The sequence below is a fragment of the Artemia franciscana genome, chromosome 7 (assembly GCF_032884065.1).
Source record: "Artemia franciscana chromosome 7, ASM3288406v1, whole genome shotgun sequence".
Classification (NCBI taxonomy): domain Eukaryota; kingdom Metazoa; phylum Arthropoda; class Branchiopoda; order Anostraca; family Artemiidae; genus Artemia; species Artemia franciscana.
Genome location: NC_088869.1, coordinates 30,817,327 through 30,845,003, shown reverse-complemented (window position 1 = coordinate 30,845,003; position 27,677 = coordinate 30,817,327). Strand labels below are relative to the sequence as shown.

The window sequence follows — 27,677 nt, the reverse complement described above, 5'->3', positions numbered from 1 at the left end:
TACAAAACTGGTTAGAAAATTGAAAGTTTGGCCATCTTATATCGCTGAGCCTAAGGACGCGCTTATTATGAGTTAATAATTTACAGTCTACGTAGCAGCCCAGCTGTACCAATCCTGGGAGCACATGAGCATTCTGTCACCTAATGGGGGGTTGTGTATTTTATACCAAATGGTTAAAAAGTAAAGACAGCCCGTTCCTTACCTAAGCCTTCAATAAGACATTTTTCTTCAAATAATAACAAAGAACAGTTACTATTTAGCAAAGATGTTACTCGGTTAAATTCTAAAACATTAGAGAATACATAAATAAATATTACACACGCACAAAGTAAACATAAATTAAGTAGTTGACTCGGCTTTCACTAAGGCTGTTAACAATGGGTGAGTGCATACGAAAGTAGGGTACTGTAAACGCTTTGGGGGGATGAAGATGAGTTTAATAAGCTTGGATTCTTCGCCAGCTTTACAGTTAATATTAAAGTGTATATATTTCTTCCGCTTCCTTCAACTCCCACTCCCATCATAGGAGACAAAATCTTGCAGGTGAACTCTGCACTATTCCAACAGTGCCGTGCATGGCGTCATTCGGTATCCTACGATTTGAAAATGACGTCTTAGCAAATCCAAAGTATACCCTTCAAAATTGCCATTGTTGAAACTTTCAGGAAAAATACAAATCCCCTCAGTGAACAACAAGAAAAATCACTTATTATTACATAGGCAGCAGTGACATATCCTCTTATTTTTATTCGTCGCTACTGAGGCACTGGAACATCATAGAGAGCTTTTTGAGGACTCATAATAAATATTATATCTTATCGCTTTTTTATATGCTTAGACTCGATAAGGCCGTCATAAAGTGACACATGGTGCACTAAAAGCGCGATTCGAGTGACATTTTCGGAATGGGAAGGCTGGGCCGGACACTTGGATATCATAGAGAGCTAATTATGGGCTTTTTTATAAACTAATTTCTATAGTTAATCGCTCTTTATAAATGTATAAATAAAGTGACACATGGCACCCAAATATGCATTGTTTTTTCATTTTTTTAAATAAAAAATAACAAAAAGGGTGATGTCTAATGAAAAAGCTCTGAGGACAAATTTCCCCCGCACTCGTGGAAATTCTCCTCCACCGAGAGTCCCCCTGGAAATTTGAAATAGCGATATTATTTTTATTTATAGGTATTCAAATAAATGTGTGAATTATTAACTTACTCGTTGAGCATTGTTTGATTTAGAATATCCAGAAATTTTAGCGATTTTTGGCAGCATTGTGGTAGAAACCTTACATAAGTTGAAAGTTACCAAGGATGCCATCCGGATGGGGAAAATTGATATCTGGAGTTTGAAAATTATCTTTCTTTTTGTATCTTTGTTTGAAAAAAACGAAATCTATAAAATTACGTATTTTTTGTTTATGTAAATCAGGGTATGGGGGAACACATTTCTGGAAAGGAAGGGGGGCCCTGAATATTTTTTCATGACTAAAGTTCCCTTAACCAAGCAAAGCTAGGTCTCCTAGTGCTGTATATCAAAACTGATACCTTTCCTTTACTTTTAACAGCGTCCAAAAGCGACTGATAGCTAGTATCAACTAAGTTCGATAAAATTATACTGCAATTATAGAGCTCTTTCATGCTATATACCATTAAAAGTTTGGGAAAGGGGGTTAACAACTTCAATTTTAATGGACACATAGAAAGAAAAAATTAGGATTACTAAGCCAATCTAGAGACTTGAAAGTAGCATTCGAACGTAGTCATATCGGTCTTTGAAGAGCTTGCAACTTTTCCTAGTGTGTATACCAATTTTGGGTTCCTGACACGCATTTTTAGGCTGATACGAATAATTCGTCTTCATTTCCTATGTTCTCAATAAATTTGAGGGTAATTAATATACAAATAACAGTTCAAATAGGGATAAATCCTTTTATCAGACAGTAAAACAACGATATTTGTGTATTTCGATCACGCACAGCGAAGGTTATCAGCAGATAAACTGCAGATAAACAGAGTATATCTGCTGATGACGGTGGCTGTGTGATCACCCCTACCACCAGTTTACTACATAGAAGCTATTGCGCCCGTTGATCACAAAAAGGTGGTAACTGACGCCCCTAGTCAGAATTCAGGTGCGAACTCTATCAAGCGCCATTTTCACGAGCTTTCTTATAACATATTTCGTTTTGTCATATAGATGATGAATTAACATTCCAATTTTAGAGCTAAACTTTAAACAAGGTAGGACACTTCTTCCAAAGAATTGGTTACCAATCTATATATCAATTTAAATGTCACATTTTCCTTCAGTATCGATTATCTTGGATTCTACTGCTAATCGATCGTTACTAACACGAGTACAGTTTTTCGGTCTTTCCTAAGGGGGACAAAATATTTAGTTACTTTGGATCGTGACTTTCTAAGCAATGCTTTCTGTGGTCGACACTAATGGCATTCAAAATTCCAAGAGACCATTAGCTATAGTTTCAAAAGTCTAAATTGCCTCTGACAAAAGTTTCTTTCCCTAAGCGTGTCTCTCCAAAAATCCCTTGTTACTGTCTCTTTGAGTGTTCCGTAAGAGACTTGCAATCAAATAGCAATTTTGTCAGAACTTCCTAGACAAACGTGACTCGGAAGAATAAGTTGGGGGACTTTCCAGTCACAAGTATTATATCAGACGATTATGATGAGCATACTCTTAAAACTTTGACTCTTCAACAGGTTAAACTTACAGTTAAAATTATTTTCTACTATGAAGTTGAAAAAGTTTTCAGTGATCATATTATAGAGAAAACAGGTGACACGTGATCTAATGAACAGATAAAGACAACCGAGTCAACAGAAAAAATGCAAAAAAAAAAGCATCACTTTATTTACCGCTATTCCGTCGAGATCGTCTCATAACAAAACAAAGTGCTAGCACAAAGTCAGTTTTGAGGTAGATACACCGTATATTTTAAGCCTACTCTTTACTTTAATGATCTAATCATAAACAAAATCATTAAACTCTGTCTAAGAAAGCAGGCTAATCATTCGCAATTGATAAAACATGGAACTTTAAACATGCTTTAAACTACCTTCAACTCTCTTAGTGAAGAAATATTTCGTGGGTACAGTAAAATATTATATTAATACAATTACCTTCATAGTAGTAGGTGTGCTGGAAGTCCCCTAATAACAAGATTTCTTAGACCTCTCCCCTTTAAAATTGTCACCTAAAAATTGGTATTTTTTTGTGGTTGTCATTCTTGAAACGCCGATACACAAAAATTGTAATTCAGTTTAAGGAACAAGGGGTTGAAGAGGAAAGGACGGTAGCCCCTCTCATATTTATGATAACCTTTAATATGAAGTTAAAGCTGACAAATATTAGATATTAAAAACACTTATATCCAAATAAAGTTGAGAAACAAAAAAAGATTTTAATAATCAGATATAATCTTACATATGAGACAGATGCCAGCCCCAAACAAGCCACTCTACACTAAAGCATTAATATATTTAGATATTCGTGATAATCTTATTAAATCTTCGGTTAAACCTTAGTGTAAACAGCGGGGGATCTATTTTTCGAAATTCCTCTCCCCATACAGGAAGGAACCGTCATCCTGAATGAAGGATGATTGTTAGTTTTTAAGTTTTAACTTCACTTTTTATTTTCGTTTTAAAAGACTTGGGTTTTGTCTCATGTATAATTATCAATAAAGCCCCTTAGTTTTCCCTTTCAATTAATTCAAATACATAGCTTGAATAGACATTTTCTAAAAATAATAAAATGAAAATTCACTGGAAGGAAACCAGACGATAAATCTAAAAATTGGAAGTAGAATCTTTAGAATTACGCAAGATGTCAAATAATTATATTTCTAAGGATTACACGAAAAAAATATAAAAATTAAATCCGAAAAAGTTAAAATCTTTGCTTGAAATAATATGTTCTATTCGATTATGTCATTATCATTATCAAATAGTATTTAATTTTAGAGTTCTGAAATATTCTTTTAAAAAATCGTATTTCCAATCTTAATTAAAGTGCTGGCCAGACGATGCCTAGGCCTGGCATGGGAAAATCGGTGCAGGGTTGAATATAAAAAAGGTTCTAGTTTTCTCCATAGATTTACGAAATTATCCCGGATTTCGCATCAGCATCATTAATGTTAAGCAATGTAGTAATAATAATGTAAGACAAAGAACTTCAGTGGTGGAACTTTATTACGAAGAGTATTCGGGCGGCTGAGCACCTGGATTTGTTTAAATATAAGTTAAAAAAGTATTTGTCAGGTCTAGGCTCATAGTTATTTTTTTTTTTTTATTATTAATATTATTATGGGTTAATAAGAGATTGGTCTTTTTTTGTGTTTTTTTATTCGCATTTTTTTTTCCTTTATTTAGTTGATTAATAGTTTGAAAGTTAGCTGTATGTATCCCCAGTCACAAACGCTTGTTGTACCTTCTTGGGGCGGATGCTGGCAGTTTATTTAAATGTATTTTTAGTGTAATTAATGTGAACTGAACTCAACCTATTTCATTCATAAAATGGCAATTCTAAGGACACAAAAAAATTGAAAGCAGAAATTGAAAAAAAAAAAATCAATATGGTTTCAAGAGAATTTTGCAATGAAACCGTATCAAAATTACAGAAGAACCTCATGCTTATTGATGACATATCTAAAGCACCGATATTTGTAGACACTAAGAATGCAAGGGCTCTCAATTCGCCAACGCTCACCCATTTTCTTACAAAGCACGTCGAATTAAATCTGTCAAAAAAGTATCATAGACAAAGAGTGGAGTCTGTAGTATTTGACCGAAAAAGTTCCTTATTGCAGTGCGGTTTACTAGAAAACCCATCTACAACTCGGGAACGAGAAATGGAGTGCAGTGCATCCAGTTTCTGTTCTCGTTAACATTTTTAAACATAATCGGTAAAAGGTTGCTTAGCAGGCTTGAGGTCAAAAACGAGAAACAGAATTGACTTACCACCCTCACTCTTACTTCTGCTCTTCACATGAAGGTGAGCATGAAGCGTGCTTGTGTGACTGTCGCCCCTTTGATTGTAGACCAGCAAGAAGAAAAAGGCTGAAAGAAGCCGTCTTCTTCAGGGAATCTAGAGCCCTGTGTGTCAGCGGCAGCAGGGGAGTTTTAGTAGAGCCAGTTTGTTTTATTTTTGTTTCCCAGTTTCAATCACTTTTCGGATTACTTTATTATCTGGAGTAAAGATTTGGGAATTTCTGCTAATAAGAAACAGGTGTCTCCACTAGAATAAAAAGCCAGCAAACTGCTGGGCAGTCAATATTTACAGAATTTAACGCCAGGATTGCCAAGTTAGAAGTATTTAACAAAATAAAAACTACTCCACTTCCATTATTGAAGTTTCAAAAGTTAGAATAGAATACAACACAAATTGGTAAAAGTTAGGGTTGTTTTAGCGCTTGGTTGAAGCTATATTTTAAGATTACGATAAATTTGCTTTCTCTGCTTCCCTTCCTCCCAGGCGTCACCTCATTTTCTTTCTTCTACATTAGAACTTTCATTGCCCAGAGTTCTAGCAAAAACCTTGGTCTCCTTGTCATACTATCATGAGCCTTTGCAAGAAACTTTTATAGTTACTTCACGCAGACGAAAATGCACCAACTTAATCCGTTGCACTTTGGCAACTAATGTTCATAGTAGCGAATTGCAATTGAATGCAACGAGCCATCGTTGGATTTCATCATGGGAAATTTCGTTGGTTTAAAGGATAACCGGCAAGAAGGAAATGAAAACGCTGCTCTTCTGTGTGTAACAACTAATAGCGTTTCTATTGTAGCCTACGCAGTTAAAAATTCCATTCTGTCAAAAATTCATCAGCATATATTTCTCATCAAATACTTCAACCCTGGAATGTACGCAAATTTTCTTTTTTTTTTGGAGGGAGGGGGGGTTACTTAAAAAGAGTAAAAAACTAACGAATTATAGTAAGCACGCAGGAGATTATAATAAAAAATGGAGGGGGATACACCCTCACTCAGGTGTGTAGAGTTGAGGGCATACACCTGAGATAATATAGAAGAAGTCTGAAGACAAGAATTATACTTTTACACTGAGAAAGAATTCGTTCTGTCCTAATACAATGTATATTCGTTTTACAGTACCTTCGGTTCCACAAAAAATGAATCAGCGGAAAGTCGACTTTAATTCACACACTTTGCCGTTTGTTGAAACAGATTATACATGTTCTATAGCTTAAATGCACACCACCTGAGTTTGAATGCACACCACAAGATACTAAATCACGAAAATAAACTTAAAAGTAGCTGATTCTAAGAGTTTAAACACACTATGAACAGAACAGTTATTAAACTCCTCCCCCGCCATAAACTGGGATGTTATCATTAGTTACTGTTATTTTGAAGCAGGCATTGTAGTCTGGTAAAAAAAAGGATGTATCGGTTACAGACCACGTCCAACAAGAACAGACAATGTCTTTGGTGCTTATCAAATCTTGTCTACAAGACATAGTTCGTGCTTATCTAACCTGGTTGGAATTCTTCCGTCTTGTTTGCAAGTGACCTTGCATCGAAAAAGAGAATTTTAGGAGAAAAAAAATGCTGAAAGAATACACTTTAAACTTCGGTTTTCTATCCTTCGACCAGCAAGAACGGATGATGGGCACGGCAGGAATAACAGTAAGAAAGAGAGAGAGAGAGAGAGAGAGAGAGAGAGAGAGAGAGAGAGAGAGAGAGAGAGAGAGAGAGAGAGAGAGAGAGAGAGAGAGAGAGAGAGAGAGAGAGAGAGAGATCGGTATATTTAAAAACTATCGCAGCATAGCTAAATTCGGTTTTTTACAAATTCTTACTTTAAACGATCACACACTGTGGCTCAGCATTAAAAATCGATGTGAAAAAAGGAACGAATGAGTTGGCGTAACGATTAGTTCGTACTTTAAGGGGTAGAAGTTTATTTTCTAACCGAGTTCGACTGTTGGGAGGGGCTGGTTCGGGTAGTAGTGATCAGTGGCTCGCATCGGCTAAGACGGATTTTCTAAATTGCAGAATCAGGTGTTCAAGCCGGACTTTAAGTGGAGATAAATTCAGTTTTGCAAGGGCTTGATAATAGGGCATGTCGCGGGGAGTATAATCCTTGTTGCTCTTTTCTGGACGGACTCTATGTCGCGTAATAGGTACACCGTGCGGATAGCAGATGGACCCCACACCGGGCACTCGTACTCAAGCACCGGGCGAACATAAAACATGTGGGCATGGAGAAAACTTTCAGTACCAAACCCAAAACGCCTCATTTTGGTAAGTGTCTGAAGGCTTGCATTAGCCTTGTGGACGGTTGAATTAATACGGGCACTGAAACAACCGTCACTAGCGAAAGTTACTCCTAAGTTCATTTCGTTCACAATCTGGAAAAGGACTAGAGGCATATCTATATTCAGCTTCAGAGGGTTGAAACGAATTATCTTCGAATTGCCTACGTTGATGGCATGGTCATGACTTGAGCATTCGGCCTTCAACTGATCAAATAATTGGTCTGAAAACTGCTTTGTTATGATAGTGTTTTCGACTATGTAAGCGAGCACTATGGACAGATCATCTACAAAATTTTAACGGTCGTCGTGATAAATAAGCAGGGAGTTAAAATTACAGCCAGGAAAATTATTCCAGCTAATTTCGTGCCTTGTGTGGCCCTGCAAGAGGTATCTGACCATGATGAATCTGAATCGTTTTTGTAGAGTGCAAAGTTTTTTTTCCGGCCAGTTAAGAAGTCAAGTACAAGGCCAAGGGTGCCTCGTTTGGCACCCATTTCCTGGAGATTCATGCCTGCAGTCAGGTGGCAGATTAGGTCAAAGGCTTTTCTGAAATCCACTGCGCAAATATCGACAAAATAGCTACTTTTTCGAGCCATTGGAGGACGTAGTCTAACATTCGTACTAGATAGATTGGGGATCCCACCGTAATGGAATTTATCAATACGCCCATGAATTTGTTTCAGAAGAAGCTTGAGTATGAAGGCCTCCGTTACTTACGTCAAACAAAGTGTAAGTGAAATCGGGCAGAGATCGTCACATGCACTAGGAGGGCACTTTTTAGGGATAACTCTAATATATGCCCATTTCCACTGTGACGGGAAATAGCCGGAAGCAAAATACTCGCTTATGATGATGAACAGTGGTAATGCTATGAAAGCAGCATATTCACGTAGCAATTTGACAGGTAATTCACCATGATATGAAGATGTATTCGGTTAATCCTCCATAATTCCGGGTAAACGTCGAACTTAAGACAATTATGTCGCTCTCAGGCTCAAATTTTTCAAGTGTGGTGGACTTTTCATCAGCTGTAATGGGCAGATAGGTAGTACAGATCTTGAAAGCTTAGACATAGATAGTTTTGCATATGCTAGCTGACTATTCATAATAAAACTACCAAAGTACGGTGGAGGTTAGAAAAACAAAGGTGGATATTCCCTCTTCAAGTGATAGGTCACGAGGCGTTGGTCATTTTTCAGAGTTACAAAGCAATGCCTTTCTTTCTTGGTTTTAAAATTATGTACACGCAGTCTATGGCAACTACCAAAGTAATGGTTGTGTGTAAATCCTTTGAATATGTCAACGAGTAATAGTTTGCGATTTTTGCCTTTTTATACTTATCGTTCACAAGCAAATTTGTGTACGCTTAATGTTGTATTCGTCAATTGGCGATTCAATTGACTCTCACTTTAGGCTTTTCAATCCTACAGATCCATGTATGACTGATTCTACAAGGTGTTTTTTTCTTTTGAATTTCATCTATGAAGCCTGTGTTCTACATTAATTATTTTTATTACAAGACCCTGTGCTTATCACGTCGCCCCCCAAAGGCACACTTTTCGGATCATTCGACCGTTCTCGCTGAAATAGCCACCCTGAGTTTTAATCTAACGCCATGTGGTGTTTGGAGGCACATGGGCGTTGAAAGGGTGGCAACTCCCATTTTCAATATTCTCTCCTATTTTTCCTATCCATTTTTAGGATATCCTATCTGTCCTGTAAATAGTTGTTTTTTTTTAAGTTTTAAGACTCCTATTCATTCACCTTCGTTATTTTAGGGATAGAAATCTAAAACACAAATTGGTGTGAACCTTTACTAGTCTAAAATTATGTATACAAGAAATATTCTCAAAACTGGTACTAAAAAAAAGACTTCTCATTTACAAAATTATTCTGAAACATTTAAGAACCTAATAAATTTAAATCATTATATTGCCGTTTCTGCATGTTCAGCCTGTATAAAGAAAAACCAATTATCCAGTAGCTGAAAAAAATTTTACCTGTTTGTACACAATTTTACAGAACTTAAGTTTTTTTTTGTCATCATTGACATGTGAGTATTGACGACAGGAGTTTTTCGTTGGAACCTGAAGACACAGAAAAATAGCCTCCTAGGGTACAAGTAAAGGTAATTTTTAACAAGTACCAACTTTACAAGCTGGCACGCAACAGCGGCAATATAGTTTTGTCTAACCATGTCAAAAATAATATTGAAAAAAAAGATAAAATTAATCCATAAGTTTCAGTTTAGATATACTAAACCACTTCCAATTCACGCCTAAATTTCAGGAATATGTAATAATTCATCTTTTTTGTTCTGTCTCTTTTGCACTAGATGGAAGCCTGAGCCCAAGGTCTGCCAATTTCTTTTCTAGGAATTTCCGGATTCTAACACCACATCTGAAAAAAAAAAAATCAAAATTCAGTCCATAAGTAAGGGAATCGAGTTAAAATGAAAAAAAATAGAAAGTTCAACAAGGCAGTACCCTTTACATGTTTTACCACAAATTTTTTATTTTGCTTTATATAACTTTGCTTTATAATTTTTGCTTTATAAATCTAGAAACTTTTTGGTTACAATTAGCCAAAGGTGTAACCAAAAAATGGCATGTCGTAACAGCCACTCTTTCCTAAGCTACTGGAGCAGTTACACTTAGGTCAAATACGGAATAATTGCTGTTTGTTTTAATTTTAATATTACGCTTAATGTTGAGTTGAATTTTTTTTCCTTATGATTCTCAAATCATACCCAGAACAAACGAAGATATGATGCTGGGTGCCTATCCCACAAGTTCCTGATTTCTTGCTAATAAATTTTATAAATGAATTATTGCAAGTTATTTGGTAGCACCCCATTTTTTCAGTTTTTCTGCTTAAGACTTCAAATGGTAGATTGCAATTAAAATTTTTGATAAAATAATTGAATCGTTAATCAAAACTTTCAAAGAACAGTAGTTCTGTTGAGTAAGCCCTTAATAATATTTTCACTACTGAATTTTGGGTGGACAGAAAGGCGTATTATTGTTCGGATGGATGAAAATTCTGCGAGACTTTTACCTTCTACGCGGCTTAAGCCCATAACTGCTGCTACAATAGGGCTGTCTGATGTTTAAATATGGTACATTGTATACTTATCTTTGAATACAGTGAACCATTGTACATAAAAAGAAAAAGATGGACATTACCATTTAATATCACTAAAAAAGAAACCTTAGTAGCACTTGACAAAAGTGGCATGAAAAGGTGCCAACTAGGCTCCAACGGCCTAGGAAAGAGTGATGTCCTGCCATTAGTGACTAAAACTGAAAAACTGAGTCAGCAAGAGTGTGAATTCCCTTTTCACGCTAACTTCAAACACATAATATTTAACAAGACACTATTAGCCAATTAGAAGCGCTGTATATGAAAATAGAAAGTCTTGTCCCTCCGAATTTCTTTCAAGTCCCTTGGAAAGAGAATCCAATTTCGTAGGTAGTAAAATAGACGGTTCCAACAGCACTTTTACAAAATTGTCAAATAGCTTTTATGTCAAAGAGTAAAGTTTAATACGAAATTTCGAGTAACTGGCACCTATGGCATAGTTCTTTTTGTTTTGTAAAATTTAATGCTATTTGTAAAAAAAAAAAAAAAAGAAAACATTTTCGAATGTAACATCTTCTACTAAATTTTAAAATGATACAGCCTTGTTTTTCTAGCCAAAAATTTTACGGAACAATTCATTCGTTTTTTTTTTTTTTTTTTTTTTTTTTAGAAAGATTAAAAATCCAGCCACAAATAGGTGAATTAAAAATTTTCCTAAGATGCCTTTTCCTAAGCTAACCTACCCAAATTTCACACAAAAAGAGAAAGAATACAAAATGTTATGCTAAAATTAATAGATGATGGTAAGATTCTAATTGTCAAGTTAGATTGATCTCAAAAACATTTGAACTGACAGCATAACCCGCTTTCTAACGTTATAAAGCAAGAGGATGATTTGCACTTTACTCAAAGCAGTATAAATAACCTAAAACCACAAAAGGAATTGATTTGAAAGCAAAAAAAATATTACATATTAGACCAACAAAACTTATCTAATTCTTGCAAATATAAAAATGTAAAAGAATTGTCTTTGTTTGGACGGTAAATTATAATCTCGATAAAACGCTATTGGTACTCTTCTTTTGGGTGGACATAGCCCTTATTTGATGTAGTTTCGATACATTTTTTAAATTACCCTTCACTGTAATTTATGTTGGTTCGAGGATTGAAACCATATTTTACATTATTATGTTGCAGAAGCAAGACTTTGATTTGTCCCTTTTTTTTCTGGCACCGCTGATTTCACTTTGTTACAAGAAAGTGTCGAGGGGATGAACCCTTTGTGGTTTTACAAAAAGTTTGGACCTTGGGGTGGGTTGAAGAATATGAGATTACATTTTGAAAAGCTGTGTAAAAGTATTGCAGTTAGCCAAAAATATAATCCATATCCTTGAGCCAGAGCTTACATTGTGGGATCTTTAGTAGAATTTCATAAGCCTTCATTTCTTCTCACCATGATTCTAATATAGAGTAAAAGCTCCGTTCACAGTGATAAGTAAGCAGGGAACGGTTTCGAATTAAAGTTAGGTGTAAATCTAAACGTGCATATGTTGAGCCACGGTTTCCTGGTCGCATTGTCAATATATTTTTTTCTAGGATAGATAATAAATAGAAAAACTTATAGACAAAGATTATTTCCCCAGGGTCAAAAACTGCTTCAACTTTTACAAGCGATTTATACTTATGGATTCTGTTGAATTTGTTATTTCATTTTATACGTGGGTATAGGATGATGTCGCAAAGACCTCCTTAACTATATTAGTTCTCCGAGAACTGAAGAAATCGAAGCTTACCCTTTACTCATCACTAAGTATTGACATCAAAAAGTTGGCCAACGTCAATAACTCTTGAGGTAGGAGTGTCACAGTTTTGATTTTAACACAAACCAACAATCACTTAAAATCGAATGAAAGCACTTTACTTCAGTTGTAGCAAAAAAAAAATCTTCACGATATATACTATTTTGGAAATTTCAAGGGGCTGAGAACTTTTTTGTTGCCCCTCCGCCAACCCACTCCCCCTGTCAAATTTATACGAGACAATTAGGCATGTTATAAATTATTTCAAACAGAATGATACATACAAATTCAACCTATATTGTTGGACGCACACAGTTTGTCTGTGGCAACCTTAACGTCCACCCAAACCCCAACTTCACCGCTAGTCTTTTGTAGAGAGTAGGCACACGACACCTACTAAAATAGGTTCTGTTTCTGCTGAAAGTAGGCGCGTTTTGAATCTGAATCACAAAAACAATTTTCAATTTGTGTGATTGGACGAAAAAACTTGACCAGTGTTCCATCCGATCCTTCACCCACGACAATTATGCTTCCAGTTTTTAAGCAGATTGGCAATCGGCACCTTGTTTGAACTAGAATCACACAAAGATTTTAATAAATGCTAAAGGCACAGAGTGGACCTACCACCCCTGCCCGTCCATTCTATTTTAGGAAGGTGGGTATGCTGCAACCTGCTTGAAGCAAAATCATGCGATGGTTTGTTATCTATGTAGTTGAAGGAGAAAATTGGACCCGTAGCGTCTCCAAAATCCTCCTACCCTTACATCATCAACTCCTCAGCAGAAAATAGTGTGTTGTGCTTGTTTGAAAGGGAATAGTGCAGATTCTTTCAATTTGTTTTACTAAAAAGCTGAAGGGCCAGAGGCCCTCTTATGCCTCTCCTTTTAGCACACAGAAAGGCATGCTGCACATTATCTGAACCGGATTCATGTAAGCACATTTCGTCTGAATAACTGGAAGACAAAGTGGACCAGCACTCCGTCAATTAAAACTAACATTACCCACCCCACCACCAACTTTTTAGTAAACAGGTAGAAAAGCCATAGTTTTACAAAAAAATTTCAATTATTTTCTATGTGCATAATCGAGGCCACAGTGGATTATTGCTTTCCTCCCTTTTCCCTGCCATTTTTATTTTTCCGGAAGGCAAACAAGTTGCATCTTGCTTAAAGAAAACCCCACAAGTAACTTCAATCTACTCACATATTATTGAATGCACAAACTAGACAAGTGAGCCCTCCAAGATATCCTCTCTCCTACCAACTTCCTAGTAGAAAGGAAGCCAAGTATGACTTTGATTCTACAAAAAAATGCAACGATATTCAATTTATATAAATAGGTGCATACAGGGCGTCTGAGCTCTGGCGTCCACCATGACTTTTCAGTGGAAAGGCTTATATGGTTTTTCTCAACAATTGGCTTTAAATTCTTGAACAAGTACATCGACAAATGGGATATGAGACTGGTGATTTTCAAAGACATGGTCACCTCCAAATTGTCGACTAAAGTGCTCAGATCAAATTGAAACCTACTAGGGCTACTAATTTGTGCTTAGGGTAAACAGGGGATAAATATTCTCTTGAATTAGTTGTAAAGCATCCGTAATGACTTTGAAATTTGGTAAATAGGTATTTACAACTAATCAGACCATAGAGATAAAATTTAAGATCATTGACCTTCAATGTGCCAGCGTCAAGTTTCAGTGTTCAAAGAATTTTCCTTATCATGGAGAGAAACTTGCAAGCAATAATCATAAACCAGGTTCATCTTCGGAGGCGAAAGTTATATAATTGTGCTAATTGGTCTAAATTTGGTTTGATTCGAATAAATTCTACCCTAGGAAAATTTGTGTTCAAACAAGTAGTTAAGCAATGTTTATAAATAATAATCCAAGATAATAGCGTAGTTTCGCAATTACTAGTGAAGTGTTCGTGACAATAACTCTGGAGGAAATAACAACATAATAGCTTATGTTGGAGGAAATTAACATAGCCTTAGCCTACAAGTGCTGCATTGATATTGCGAAATGGCAAATAAAGTTGATCTTAAGCAGAGACAAATATGTGTAAAAGCCATCGTTAATGGAAGTACTATTTACTTTTTTAAAGAAAAAAAAATTCTTCTTAGGAAATACTATTTTGACAGTATTGAGGGGCTCACAGCTGAAACGGTTAATTGATGGGAAATAAACAACACTAAAGCATTGCTCCCGCAACACCTTTTTTCGGCGAAAGGAATCAATGGTTGCCGAAACACTCCATGTTGCCCAAGTGTAGCGTGAATTCAATTTCCGCTCGATTTTAATTTTAAATCTGGTTTGGTATATAATAAAAGTAGTAACGTTCTATCATGATAATTTTTTTCAATTAAATACGTTTGGTATATAATAAAAGTCAACTTTGGTGAAAATCAAATGCTATTTTATGAAATACGTAATTAGTGGGCTTTGATATCTAACTTCCATTTAGAAAAAAATAGCTTCAAAGTTGTAATAAACAAAATCACACATTCACAAATACCAGCTTTGGTGAGAATGAAGCATTATATCTGGAACATTTGTTAAGCTTATTTCGATTTTGGACCTAGCCTAAATTTAGAATAAACATGCTCAAAAACCTTTGAATACCAAAATTAGTTGGAATAAAACATATTTGCTACGCTTGTATGAATTTAGGACAGTCATATGGCATTGTCAACAGCTTTTAATAATTAGCCCTAAAATATCGAGTGCCCAACTCCTGGTCCTCCAGACATACAGGTTGAAAATCCTTTTATGACTCAGATTTCAGATGGCAGTGATGAATCTTTAGTAGATGTGTACTTGACATGTTTAAGTTTCATACATCTATATTTCAAAATTAGGTTCATATTTGTAAAAAGTAATTTAAGAAATCCTTACTAACCAATTATGGGAGAGAACATGGTACCAGGTTTAATCAGTTGACCCCCCCCCCATTCGAATCCCTCGCCCCAACCAAATCCTGGGTATACATCTAATTCATCTAGCACGCTTTTTCCTTCCTCTTTTTCCAAAATACAGTGCAGAAATATATCTATACGTTTACAAAAGCAATATTAACTTACTTATATTCATCAGCGCTCTCTACGTTATAGCGTTCACAGTTGTCCAGCAGAAGCACAATATCTGATAAAACATCTGCATTTGTTTTATACCTCTGATCATAAAGCTTACGACGAAGAGTAGCCAAGTCCATTGGATGCTTGATAATTTCGTGATAGTCAGGAGCCTAAAACAAAGTATCAAATGTATTAAATAAAAAAATAATATATAAGATAATTTACTATACGCAAAGAGTAGGTGATAATCCTTTTTAAATAAATAATCCTCAGAAATAAGTTTTTTTTCACATATACTCTTTAGAAACTATTAATTTCTAAGGCTTTGGTCTACGTCGTTGCTATGGCTTGCAAGACTCAGAAATTTGAGTTAATCGATTTAATGTGTGCGTATGTAGGCTTTATAGCTGTAGTTGGTGTAAGTGGATCCCTGCTTTCAAGTTCTATCGACGACAGAGATCCCAATTTGAATACAGATTTTATAAAAAGACATCATCTGATATTCACGAAATGACCATCCAATGGAATTTTAAGGCTAGAGTAGCTCAGCAAGGTTAGCTTTCACCCTCTAGTTCTAAAAAACATAAAGCTCTCCAAGTTTTATCTCACTTGAAACCGAATTCCAACAACATATCACTCATATTACCAACTACGACAGAGTCTTCAACTCTAACTTTCTCCATATTTTGAAAGTCAAATATACAATACCGGATAAAATAGAACTGCAGTAGCTCCGACAGCTAAACCACATACAGGGCATGAATAGCCCTTATGTCCCGAACTTGGTCCTTGATGGACGAGTACATGGTTCTCACCCAAAAGGCCCTCCCCTCTAAAGAGATGAGAGGAAAACTTTTGTCCTACAAACTAGCAAAACTCCTTTACATGGCTGACCACAGAAGCTTTTACAGGAACTTTATTAATGAACTGGTGAAAGAAGAGCCCCACAACGTTGTTCTTGAACAGATAGTATTTCAGTCACACAAATCAATGTGTTCTTTTTCTTTATCTATATTGTTACTCCACCCTCTAGATTTCTTTTTGTCATATTTTAAAACGCCATTAGATTATAGCCATTGGATCCAAAAAAAAAATATGTATTTTAACTAACAGCTACCACTATATTCAGAAAGTTACGGATTATCAGAAGTAGTATTCAAAGAGAGAGAGAAATGGGGGAGGGTGAGGAGGGGAGAGAGGAGAAGGGGAGAGAGGGAGATAGAGAGGAGAAGGAGAGAGAGGGAGATAGAGGATGAAAGAGAGTGAGAGAAAGAGAAAGAAAGGGAAAGGAGAGAGGGGGAGAGAGATAGAGAGAAAGAAAAACACAGAGGAGAGAGAGAGAGAGAGAGAGAGAGAGAGAGAGAGAGAGAGAGAGAGAGAGAGAGAGAGAGAGAGAGAGAGAGAGAGAGAGAGAGAGAGAGAGAGAGAGAGAGAGAGAGAGAGAGAGAGAGAGAGAGAGAGAGAGAGAGAGAGAGCATGGTGAAAATGTATTTAACCTCAGACTTCTTGACAGGCGATAAGAACGGCCAACTATCTCTGTGCTTTTCAAGAGCATCAAGGATTCCCTCAATGATTTCAATATCTACGTTCATATTGTTATTTGTTTTCAGTTCTTCTTCACTTTCTTCTGGTTCTGGTGAAACTACACGTCGACGTGAGCCTGACTTTCTAGATTTCATTGATTCTTCTTCAGATTCTTCTTCTAGAAAAGAAATAGAAGAAAAGTAAATAAAATGACCAGGTCTAAAACTTATTATTTTATTCTTAATATTTTCCTTTATTTTGAAGTTTGTGCCTAAAATGGCCCTGTTAACATTTAACAAAAGTTAACCAATCAACTATCAAGTAATCACAAAATCGAAATTTTGTAAAAAAAAAAAAAAAAAAAAAAAAAAAAAAAAAAAAAAAAAAAAATCCTTATACTCGAAATCTATAGAATCTTATTGGTTCTTGTTAACTGGTTTAACAATAAAACTGGAAAAATATCGATAAGTTTCATTTGTTGAGAATAAAATGTCTAGGGAACCAAGTGTGAGGAGATCGAAGTCTACCTGAGTCATAGGGAACCAAGGCGTGTATTATTGGTTTTTTATTGCCACCAAAATATCCCTTCTATATACAGTTTTCCTATCCGGCCTGTCAATGGGACTTGACCCACCTATCTATCCCTATACGACTGTCCTAACTTGAAAATTCTAAAACATTTTTTAAAACTGGAGCTTTAGATGTTTTTTACCAACCACAAAGTTGAACCTCAAACAGGTTCATTCCATTGTGTCACTAATTAAAATGTCGTTTACCTTGAGGGCATGTAGACTATTTACTTTCGAATTTCAAAAAAAAGAGATGACGTGGCCATTCACGAGTTTTTATTGTAAATACAACTATTATATGAAAAAGACGATGGAACAAAATGTAAGAGAATAGAGAAGGTATTAAAAGTAAGATAGTTAGCACTTGCAACATTGTTGTTACTACAATCCATTTCTCAATCCTAATCTCTCAATTCAACATACTTACGATATCTAAATTATTAATAGGTGAAGAATTCCGTAGCCAAAGGTAAATATTTTTTTCTAAGAGTAAACCGGAGCGTGTTAACCAGAACCAATTGACACATAAAGACAGTACATAACTTAGTTTAATTGTCTTACACTATATGTATATCTTCATTATTAACCTGTCATCAAAGCATGGCGGATTTTCTGGTAGTTACAATTTGTCTGAGAACGACACTTTAGCAATAATTATTGCCAATTACAAAGATTTTGAAAGGGGGAGTGGGTTCCAATACGAGCAATAACATCTGCTGAAAGTTACTCGAAGTTCACTTCCCTTTTCTCATTTATTGTTAAATTTCTACTGAAATGAAAAAGCAAATACTCGTCCCTAAATGGAAAAGGCGTGTCTACGAGACAAAAAAAAACGATCCTTATATTCTACAAGTCCGGGATTGACTCATTATTTACTAAAATTATTTCATAAAAGCGAGAGTAGCCTTGAATAGGAGAAACATATTTTAGCACCTCAAGTTTATAGACTATCAACATTAATTATTAAAAAAGAAGAGTAGGCAAGACAGAATTAAGAAAAACATATTTTAGCTCTTCATGTTTATACGCAATCCACATTAATTTCCACAAAAGGTGGGACGGCCAGGGTGAGGAAAAACCTGTTTTAGCACCTCAAGCTTATACAAGATGTGCATTAATTTCCACAAAAGATAGGGTACGGAAACCAGGATAAAGAAAAACATATTTAACACCTCATGTTTATAGACTATCTACATTAATTTCCACAAAAATTACATTAGGGAAGACAAGATTAAGAAAAACACATTTTAGCACCTCATGTTCATATGTAATCTGCATTAACTTCCACAAAAGGTAGGACAGCCATGGTGAGGAAAAACCTGTTTTAGCACCTCAAGCTTATACACAATGTGCATTAATTTCCACAAAAGATAGGGTACGGAAGCCAGGATTAAGAAAAAATATATTTTAACACCTCATGTTTATAGACTATCTATATTAGCTTCCACAAAAATTACATTAGGGAAGACAAGATTAAGAAAAACATATTTTAGCAGCTCATGTTTATACATAATCTGCATTAATTTCCACAAAAGGCAGGACAACCAAGGTCAGAAACAAACTTTTTTAGCACTTCAATTTTATACACAGTCAGCATTAATTTCCACAAAAGGTATGGTAAGAAAGACAGGATCAGGGAAAAAAATATTTTAGCACCTTGTGTTTATACAATATCTGTATTAACTTCCACAGAAGGTAGAGTAGGGAAGGCAGGATTAAGAAAAACATATTTTAGCTCCTCATGTTTATACACTATCTACTACATTAACTTTCACAAAAGGTAGAGTATGGAAGACAGGATGAAGAAAAATATATTTTAACACTTCTGGTTTATAGACTATCTTTATTAATTTGCGTAAAAGGTAGAGCACAGAAGACAGTATTAAGAGAACAAATTTTAGCACCTCATGTTTATAGACTATCTACATTAATTTCCCCAAAAGGTAGAGTAGGGAAGACAGGATTAAGAAAAACATATTTCTCAAATTTATACGAAATCTGCATTAATTTCCATGAAAGGTAGGACACCTATTTTAGAACCTCAAGTTTATACACAATTTTCATTAATTTCCACTAAAGGTAGGGTAGGGCTGCCAGGATAAAGAAAAACATATTTTAGCACCTCAAGTTTATAGAGTATCTGCAATAGCTTCCATAAAAGGTGAAGTAGGGAAGACAGGATTATGAGAAACATATTTTAGCACCTCAAGTTTATACACTATCTGTATAAATTTCCACAAAAGGTAGGAAAGCAAGGGTTAGGAAAAACCTTTTTAAGTACCTCAATTTTATGCACAACCAGCATTAATTTCCACAAAAGGTAGAGTACGGAAGCCAAGACCAGGAAAAACATATTTTAGCACCTCAATTTCATTGAATATTTGCATTAATTTCGCCAAAAAGTAGAGTAGGAAAGACAGGAAAAACATATTTAAACACCTCAAGTTAATACGCAATCAGCACTGATTTCCAAAAAAGGTAAAGTAAGGAAGACAGGATTGAGAAAACCATATTTTAGTACCACAAGTTTATATGCAATCCGCATTAACTTCCACAAAAGGTAGGACAGCCAGGATCGGCAAAAACCTGTTTTAGCAACTCAAGTTTATACACAATTTGCATTAATTTCGAGAAAAAGTAAGGTACAGAAGCCAGGGTCAGGACAAACGTATTTTAGCGGCTCAAGTTTTTAGACTATCTGCATTAATTTCCACAAAAGGCAGAGTAGGGAAGACAGGATTAAGAAAAGGAAATTTTAGCACCTCAAGTTTATACACAATCTGCTTTAATTTCCACAAAAGGTAGGACAGCGAGGATCAGAAAAATCCTATTTTAGCACCTCAAGTTTATACACAATCTAGATTAACTTCCACAAAAGGCAGGGTAAGGTAGCCAGGATCAGGAAAAATATGAATTTGCACATCAAGTTTATAGACAATCAGGAATGGACTAACGTAAAAGTTCAAGTTAAGACACTGTTACCGGTTTTATACACAGTGCATTTTTCAAAGGCCACCACTGACTGGATGTCAGGAAATAGAGAATGAAGCGGGTTTCAGGAAGAAACAACATGTTTTTAGACTAAATTTATGTAGCGCGTTATTGTTTTTTGAAAAAAAATCTTTTTTAGAAAACACTATTTTTTAGTTTGGAGGGATTTTACAATATTACTTGAGTACATACTATCATATAAACTCTTTTTTTGTAAATACAAAACATTTTTTAAGAGCGATTCCCACAAAAAAGCCTTGTTTCCACAATCCTATTAACTTTCTGGTCATATGAAATGTTTAATAGAACAAGTCAACTAGCTAGATTCAAAGGAAAAATTGCTTGGCCTTAAAGTGAAAGTAAATTATTAAAGAGCATAGCATAACCAACACAAAAATCGTTTTCTAAAAACGGCTTGAATACCCTAACAAGCCTCCATGGTGTAGAGTTACTATTAGACTTTCGTTTGATTCGTCGGATTTGTTTTTGTCTCCTTTTAGACTATAATTCACTGCTGTCATCGTTGTTTTGCTAGTGTAATGTCCGATATTTTTTTCCGTGCTTCTTCCTTATCAGGGCTTTGAAGACGGATTCTTAATTGAATAATTAAACTTAATAATAAATTTGAGATCTTGAATAGCATACAGTTTCAAAAGAGGTACAAAGGCAAAAAGCAGAGAATAAGAACAACCAATTTCATGGCATTAAATCAAATCAACAAAATAAAAAGCGATTTGTCTTTAATACTTAGTTTTTTTGTTGTTTTTTTTTTTTTATTCTGGCGCTCTCCTGCAATGATACATATTTCTGTCGGCCAATTTCACCAAATCTTAGCAGCAATATCCCATCCCAATGTTGCCCAGAAACGATTTTGTTCATCAACTTTACTAAGAACAACGTTTAACGACTCAGAGACATTCCTTATACTGGCTGTTCTTTGCTCAATACCGACCTTGATAATCCGATTTTTTGCCTCTAGCTGATCGGTGATGAACCGACTTAGCCGGTTCTGATCGTCGCCGACTTGACACTTTATCCTCTTCCTTGGTAAGCTTCTGCCGTCTCGCTGGCCTAGCTGAAACAGCATCTTCTTCCGATTCCTCTATTTCTGAAAATGTCCCAAATTCTATTAGTGCTCTTATACTTTCTATACATCTTATTTGCACTTTCTACTGTAACGCATTCTGTATTGAAAAATGTAGAGGTTTACACGGGTCCGCCCATGTTCAATTCCTGTTATTTATCAATGCTGCAAATAAAAATTTCATTTTTATTGATAATGAGTTTAAATAAATTTCAAATTCTCAATTCATTCATCAGGGTCTTCAAAGAGAACACCTATCCATTCGTTTCTTGTTCTCATAATTTCTACTGACTGTCGTGTTTCCACATTTTAATCCCTTTAAATCACTTTTAAAGTGATTTCATTGGGTTCACTTTTTAGGTTTTGAAGATAAAAAAGGGATTTTTTTGCTGATTTTCACGCCGGATTTTAAGCTAGTTTTTGTCTACTGCCACGTGGAAAGAGGAAAGCAGTCTAAGCTTTCAAAGCTTAGAAGAAAGCTTTAAGCTAACGCTTGATGTTGGGTTTAATTCTGTCAGTATTATTTTTCTAATTCTAATGTGTGTTTGTGCTTATTTACATTGTTTGAGGGAAATTAGTTTTTTTCAAAGAAACGGTTGACAATCTCGGCAATTGGTTATCACAAGATTTGGGAGCTTCAGCCTGTAAGAACTGAAAAACGTTCTACCTTCGTTTTTCCTGGGGCTGCATTTGAAATACTTTTGAATTGTAAAAACCACATTTTAAAAGTGTGAATGGATCCTTTGTCATGAAATTTTTAAAAATCTAGGTACGCACTGTTTGGCAAGTAGCTTATTTTTGACAGTTTCTATTCTCACTAAATTTAACATTACTTCCAACCTTTAAACAAAATCTTGGCCACGACAGTCCCATGCCAAACGGCGCCCGGGGTAGCTCTTTCTTGTCAAACTCCCTCTTATTTGGCCCTTATTGGGGGCACACGATTCACATACAGAAAATGTCCCACGTCCCTTTTCCATGGTGGAAGTGTCTTATAAAAAGTTTTTAAAAAGGTTTAAGTTTTGGAACTTTTACACAGGGTCTTTTAAACAAGTCAATCCCCTTACATCTGCAGATACTACAGTTTCTTCAAGGGCATGTTATCCTTGAAGGACGAGGGGCGTAAATTGCGTGATTTACAGATACAACAAACTTTCCACCTATAGAAATACATTTCCTTTTCATAACATGACAGGGAAGGAAAGACTTAACTAAAGTAACTGGCTCAATTTTGTTTATACCCAGTCAATCCCACTTTCTATCAAGTAAACACACCAGTGGCCTGCGGTGACTATGAGCGTGGGGAAAATGAAGTCTTAGAAATGACAAATTAGATTGACTAATTACAAGTAAAGAGTGCATCCTTTTAAATGCAGCATTTGCACTTTTCATACTGAACACCCACTGGAGAACATAAGGCCGAGAAGGCTCTGCCTCACCCAAACAAAAAGTATAAGTGCTTCCCATTTATAATAAACTTTATTAATATTTTAATACGAGTAAAAGTAAAATGTGCAAAACCAATAAATGTCGAAATAGGCTGTAGCATTCAAATTTAATCATTTGTAAATTCGAACGAGGGAAAATACGCAAAATGAAAATTCAAAACTGAGAAAAGGTATGAAAAAAATCCAATTAGATGTTTGGGTTTTGCGAAGCTAGCGTCTACAACAAGACAAAGATGCACGCAGACAAGGAAGCTGATTTGCTCAAATCTTTCCAAGTAAACATAGCTCGAAAGTTGACACGTGTTTTTTTTTAGATTATTCTCATTAATATAAAGGTGAAAAATTGGCTGTCAACTGATTGATGGCTGTGTCCCCTGCCTCCCTTACTGTACCCTACATGCCATTGAAATATACCCATGCAAATATATTCAGTGAGTAAATATCAGATGACGTTTACGTGTGAAAAGGCACATTTTAAGAAAAAGTGCAAGACACACTTCAGTTTCAAACCCGACATTTACAAGATATAAACTACTTTTAAAAGAAACTTCTTAAATTATATAAATATGACTATTAAATACTTTTTGCACTAAGTGAAAACTAATGTTGCTACTTTTTCCATTAGTTTTGCAATTTTTACAAGCATCACACAGAAGTAAACAAAACAGAAATCAACAAATATTATATAAGTTATATGATATAAACACATCATCAAACAATTTTTCCGAGTTTCTTATATCACTACTCCTCTCTTCTTATTGACGCTACACTTTAACAAAGATAAACCTATTCAACAAGTTATTAACTAAGAAACTTTACGACAATCAATATATACCGTCTGATAAACGATTAAAGCATCGCTCAAACAGGTTGTTAAAAAATTCACTATTTTAGTCAGACTAATCATGCAGAAGGTCTATACCCTCATGGAAAGCAATAAATATGTAATTGAAATAAACAGATAAGTCTTACCATCGTTGTTTCTTCCTCTTTTTCTACTTTCTTTTATTTTTTCTTCCACTTTTTCGGCGGCTTTTCTTTTAGGGAGAATCTTGGATGCAATTTCTTCGTCGGATTCTTCTTCAGAGAATTCAAGAGCTTTAGTTGCCTTCCTTTTTCTATTTTCACGCTCTGGCTTGTCGGTCGCAATTGTCTTTGCTCTTGCTCTCGCTAAAAAGTTTAAAAAATATAAATTTTGGAACAAAAAGGAAGCTAAATTCCCTTATACGAGACAAAGATACACACAGACACTTTTCCCTCATTATTTGAAGAAGGAAACAACTCGCCCTTTGGGGTTAAAAACAGCTATTACCACGAATGGATATTCATTTGGAATCGTAACCAGGAGAGATCTTCTGGGTCGAAAACGCCAGTTGATTCCTTCAAGTGAAGATATAACCTGTGCAGCAACACTTGGTAATCAACTGTGTAACCAACTTGCGACGTCTTCCGCATTTGGGAACTTCTGAAAAAGACTGATATTTTAGCTAAGTAGCTCCTCTCCTCCAAAAAATCAGACCCATACTTGAGGATTGAAGTGTGCAGAAGATATTCTTTCAAGGACCCTGAGACCAGACATCTTTTGGTCCTTCAAATTTCATTACTGTTTGGCTTCAAAGTCAAATGTCTTTCAATACGTGATAGAGGCCAATATTCTGTGAATGATCCAAATTTTTGTTTTGTTGAATACTCTACAGGTGGATAAGAACTCCCATAGAATTTGAAATTAGAGCCAGGAGCGTTAGATAGGGGGGAGGGTTGGGAGGGGGGCAGAATTTTTCGCACATTCCTTAGATTTTTACAAATACCTGTTTTTGATCTTTTATTGAAAAATACCTTTTTGGGTATTTTAATTGACCCCCCTCCTTATCTACATTTTGTAAATTGATCTGACAGATAAAAAACAGCATCATTCTTCAGTTTGAAAAATGGAAAAAAACAATTTCTAAGACCATACTGTGTTCTTCCCAATTTGACATAAATAAAACAAGAAAACGATGACCAAAGAAGAACTTATAATGATGAATGATATAACTTATAATGATATAATGATGAAATAACAACGAGTGATAACTAAGAAAAAGTACACATTAAAAAAAAGAATCCCTTCTCGATGGATAGGAAATGACATTCTCGAAAATAAACCTGATTTTAATAACATATTAAATAATAAAACAGTATTTCTAATCAAACTACAAGTTAACTAGTGTCTACAGGGAAAGACCTCAAGGAAAGAACGAAGATACCTCTGACGAGACCTTTCAATGTCTCGGAAATGACATTTTTACTTAAGTAAATAGTGACCTAATTCTTTAATTATAGAAGTTGCCTAGCCCTATTCTCCTTATTGGCAAAATAGTGCATAAACTTTAACTAACTTTTTGGCACCTTCGTTCACAGTTTTTCTTTTATTCAATGCAAGACGTTTATATTTTACGTTTTTTCTCATTTTTCTTCCCTAAGTGCCGAGAGAACAAGAAAGAGAGAGAAGCATAAGGTTTGAAAATGTTCACAGGATAATATATTCAAAATGAATACACAAACCTTTTCCTCTTTTAGCCTTAGGATTGAGACATTCAGGACAAGACCACTTTCCCCTAGGTGGTTTTCTCAAAGGTGGTTCAAGACAAGTCAAGTGATACATATTTGAACACGTATCACAAAGGATGACTTCACCAGGCTTAGAACAAGTTGTACACACTTCCATCGGTCCTTCCTCCTCATCCTCCTCCTCTTCTTCCTTTAAAAAGAAGTATATTAACATTTATAAATATAGTTGGAGTAAGACGCTACCAAAAGGATGGTGCAGCATATACTGAAATCTAATCTTCAGCGTACAAGATATGAGTCAGTTTTACTACTTCTCATTTGAAAATGACACATGCTGAAAATGGCAATGAGTCATAATCTCGTTTCGGAATACTAAAGCAACGCCTCTTTTTCAAGCTCCATAAATGATTAACCCTTAAATAACAAGCAACTCAAGCAGGTGAAGTGGCTGCAGTTGGTTACTTCTTTAAAATACTCATTAATAGGGGTAACAGGTTCTAGAAATGCAGTTTTTTGGCTGAGGAGGGCTTCCAAGTAGTTATTCAACTTTGTCCTGCATAAAAATGGCATACCTGACTGAAAACGGTTTGAACTGTTATTGAAAACAATTGTATTTCGTAAATTTAAAACAAAGTAACTATATATCTTAAAAAAGAAACTATAAAGACAAAAGGAATGGTAAACATAAATAAAAGCTACTTGATAGTTTAATCTGGCTTATTTATACCAAACTAAACACAGGATTAGTTCCACAATCAGGCTAGCAAAGGATATTATAGTTCTTGTAGAACCATTAAGCTTAACTTTTCGCAAGTCACACTGTCTTACAATTTGGGTCTTTCTTATAAAGCTGACTTTTTTTAGTTTAGGGGGAGTGGTAGGTTTAAATGTAATTTGGCTCTCATCCAAATAATACGTATACTACAGAAAACCCTTACAAGGAAGAATAAAATATGCTAAATTTAATGCAATAGAGTATCACCTCTGCTTCTTCCTCCTCCTCGCTTTCAGCTTCCTCTTCTTCCTCAGAAAACAATCTACGTGCTTTTCGAGGGGTTCGTTGCTTCTCCTTAGGCTGACAATCTTTGCAGAACCAGTCTCCTTCAGGTACTTTTGCAAGGGGAGGCTTCAAACAATAAGTATGGCACCCTTTATTGCAGTTGTCACAGATAAGAAGCTTTTCAGGGTCTGATTTTTTGCGACATACTCGACATCGGATCTTTTCAATCGATTTATTCCACTGAATACTGGCATCTGAAATAGCATAATAACAAACTTAACTAATAAATTTTACAGAGCATTGAAAAGAAGGCAGTAGGACGTAAGCAAAGAGAAAGAAGCCAGTAAGGCTCTTTGACAGCCATGCGGCTATCTCAAAATCAATGAACAGTACTGTCAGTTTATATTATGAATACTCAATACTCATTTAAACTATGTTCTTATTTATAAAAGAGTTCGTGGTAACGAACTGTAAGTAAGGAGCGACTCGGCTCAATAGAAACCGAAACAGTTAAAAAACGGAATTTTGATATCAACAGATAATTGGCGTTTTGTGTTGATTCCAAATGTGTAAGATTCATCAAGTTCAATGTTACCCATCAAAAGCTTTAATCCTGAGAAAATATCTTGATCTTTACGCTAAAGTTTACTGCTGGTCCTAAATTTTTTAAGAACGACTCCTAAAACACAAAAACCGTTTAATTAGAATAAGGATCTTTTTTAAAAGTATTAAAAATTTTAGCGTGAAGAGCAAGGTATTGAAGAGGGGAGTAACTCCTTCACATATGTAATAATTTCGGTTCGTTTTGAGTTTTAATGTTGCTCCTTACTTTCAGTTGAAAAAATTTGTTGTTTTTTTTTTTCATAAGAATGAGAATTATGTAAAGCAGAATTAATTCTGAGCATTGTTGTATAAATCTACCAACTCTTGCATTTTTCAAGTTGGGTTTTTACAATTCAAAAGTATTTCAAATGCAGCCCCGGGAAAAACGAAGGTAGAACGTTTTTCAGTTCTTACAGGTTGAAGCTCCCAAATTTTGTGATAACCAATTGCCGAGATTGTCAACTGTTTCTCTGAAAAAACTAATTTGCCTCAAACAATGGAAATAAGCACAAAGACACATTAGAATTAGAAAAATAATACTGACAGAATTAAACCCAACATCAAGCGTTAGCTTAAAGCTTTCTTCTAAGCTTTGAAAGCTTAGACTGCTTTCCTCTTTCCATGTGGCAGTAGACAAAAACTAGCTTAA

At 35.2% G+C, this 27,677-nt stretch overlaps 1 protein-coding gene across 1 annotated transcript in view; it reads right to left on the bottom strand.

Annotated features, from left to right (window-relative positions):
- Nucleotides 1-9,101: 9,101 nt before the first annotated feature.
- LOC136029156 (bromodomain adjacent to zinc finger domain protein 1A-like) overlaps nucleotides 9,102-27,677 on the bottom strand; it is a 103,329-nt gene continuing 84,753 nt past the window's right edge. The window contains exons 16-22 of the mRNA XM_065707250.1: nucleotides 26,408-26,679; nucleotides 25,420-25,615; nucleotides 23,848-24,045; nucleotides 21,296-21,451; nucleotides 16,756-16,961; nucleotides 15,266-15,429; nucleotides 9,102-9,701 (exon numbers count right to left, since the gene is read on the bottom strand). Of these exons, the coding sequence (XP_065563322.1) occupies nucleotides 9,605-9,701; nucleotides 15,266-15,429; nucleotides 16,756-16,961; nucleotides 21,296-21,451; nucleotides 23,848-24,045; nucleotides 25,420-25,615; nucleotides 26,408-26,679 (1,289 nt within the window). The 3' untranslated portion in view covers nucleotides 9,102-9,604. The remainder of the gene's footprint in view (nucleotides 9,702-15,265; nucleotides 15,430-16,755; nucleotides 16,962-21,295; nucleotides 21,452-23,847; nucleotides 24,046-25,419; nucleotides 25,616-26,407; nucleotides 26,680-27,677) is intronic.